A 1,410-nucleotide genomic window follows, 5' to 3' on the forward strand; every position below is an offset into this window, starting at 1 on the left:
AGAAATCAAAACACACACCCCCAACCTACCTTTTTTTCCCCCCATGAAATATTTTTCAAACAAGCGTAAGGGAAAATAATCTAGGGAGCTTTGACTGCTTTTCAAAACCTAAAATAAAAGATATCCCAACATATGAGATAACATCTCTAAGGCAGAAATCTGACAGCGCTCTTCATTGCCACACTTCAAATTTACCTGTGGTTAGCAGACACTCAACCTGAAACCAGTTAAAACTCTGAGAATTCTAGCTGAACCATTCAGAGCATTCAGTTACAAACTACCTGAGCTTGGACATCACAGAAGTATAAGCAAACTAAACAACAGCAGATAGTTCTTGATACATAATCTGAACAATCAACCTTGCATAACAAACTTTTGAAACTTACCACATTACAAGCATGAAGTACCTTTTTAACCCAGTAGAGAAGCTGGGCTGTATTTTCTAACATACTCTCCAAGGCAGCCTTTAAGAGGGCTTGGCTTACAGAGCAATACAGCCATACATCTCTCTGTAGGTTGATACAAGTCTGTACAAGGCATGTAACAAACAGTTACCACTTGCTGACACATATGTAAACTGGATGTCTTGGGGAATAAAAAAAGACAAGTCTAATGCATTTTATTTTACGAAAGGATTCCCCTGACAGAAGAAATATTCTCAGCTGATAACCCGCTATTCTTCTTGCCTCCAATAAGCCAAAAAGCTATTGTGAATAAGCTAACCACATGCACAAGGCATTGCCTGTTATTACCAGCTTTAGGTAAACATTGCAAAGAATATTCCGAATTATTTTTCTTATTCAGTATTTTCTACAATAACTGTAATATACTTCAAGCAACTGTTCAGAAGGATGAACCTAATGAAAGATCATTTAAATATCTGTTCTTCCTTCACTCAAAATCTTAAGCCTGAGAGCTTTTGTCCCGTTCACACTATGTTCCAGTGGACAATTTCACATGCTCTCAATGCCGCAGTGCTTTCCAGAACTCAAAACCTCCATAGCAAACGTTACGTAATTAGTACACGATGTGCTTCAAAGTCAAGGCCACAAATAATTAATAACACATTCTGACCGCCAATATACCTCGTAAGGAGCAAGAGCGATGAAGACAGAAGCTGGGACTATCCCAAAAGATGGTCCAGCTAATTCACTTCGAACTCAGAGGCAGTCCGTGGCCATGCAGGAGCACGCTGAAGGCACAGGTACGCCCTCGCACTTGGGTGAGTTAAGGAAGTGTGGAAAACACCCTACGCCGTTTCCACCGCACCCCGCTCTGCAGGTCAGAGCCCGAGCGAGCATCTCTGCAGACAAAAGCAGGACGTCCTCACCCCGGACCAAGTCCGGCGCGGCGCAGGCTGATCCTCAGGGGGCAGCCCGGTCCCCTCCGGCGGCCCACGCCGGCAAGTTT

General features: G+C 43.2%; 1 protein-coding gene across 1 annotated transcript in view; it reads left to right on the plus strand.

The window, feature by feature from the left end:
* Nucleotides 1–1,104: 1,104 nt before the first annotated feature.
* Nucleotides 1,105–1,410, plus strand: part of COPS4 (COP9 signalosome subunit 4) — a 10,648-nt gene continuing 10,342 nt past the window's right edge. The window contains exon 1 of the mRNA XM_009326047.1: nucleotides 1,105–1,406. Within this exon, the coding sequence (XP_009324322.1) occupies nucleotides 1,105–1,406 (302 nt within the window). The remainder of the gene's footprint in view (nucleotides 1,407–1,410) is intronic.

Source organism: Pygoscelis adeliae, unplaced genomic scaffold (genome assembly GCF_000699105.1).
Source record: "Pygoscelis adeliae isolate BGI_AS28 unplaced genomic scaffold, ASM69910v1 Scaffold610, whole genome shotgun sequence".
Classification (NCBI taxonomy): domain Eukaryota; kingdom Metazoa; phylum Chordata; class Aves; order Sphenisciformes; family Spheniscidae; genus Pygoscelis; species Pygoscelis adeliae.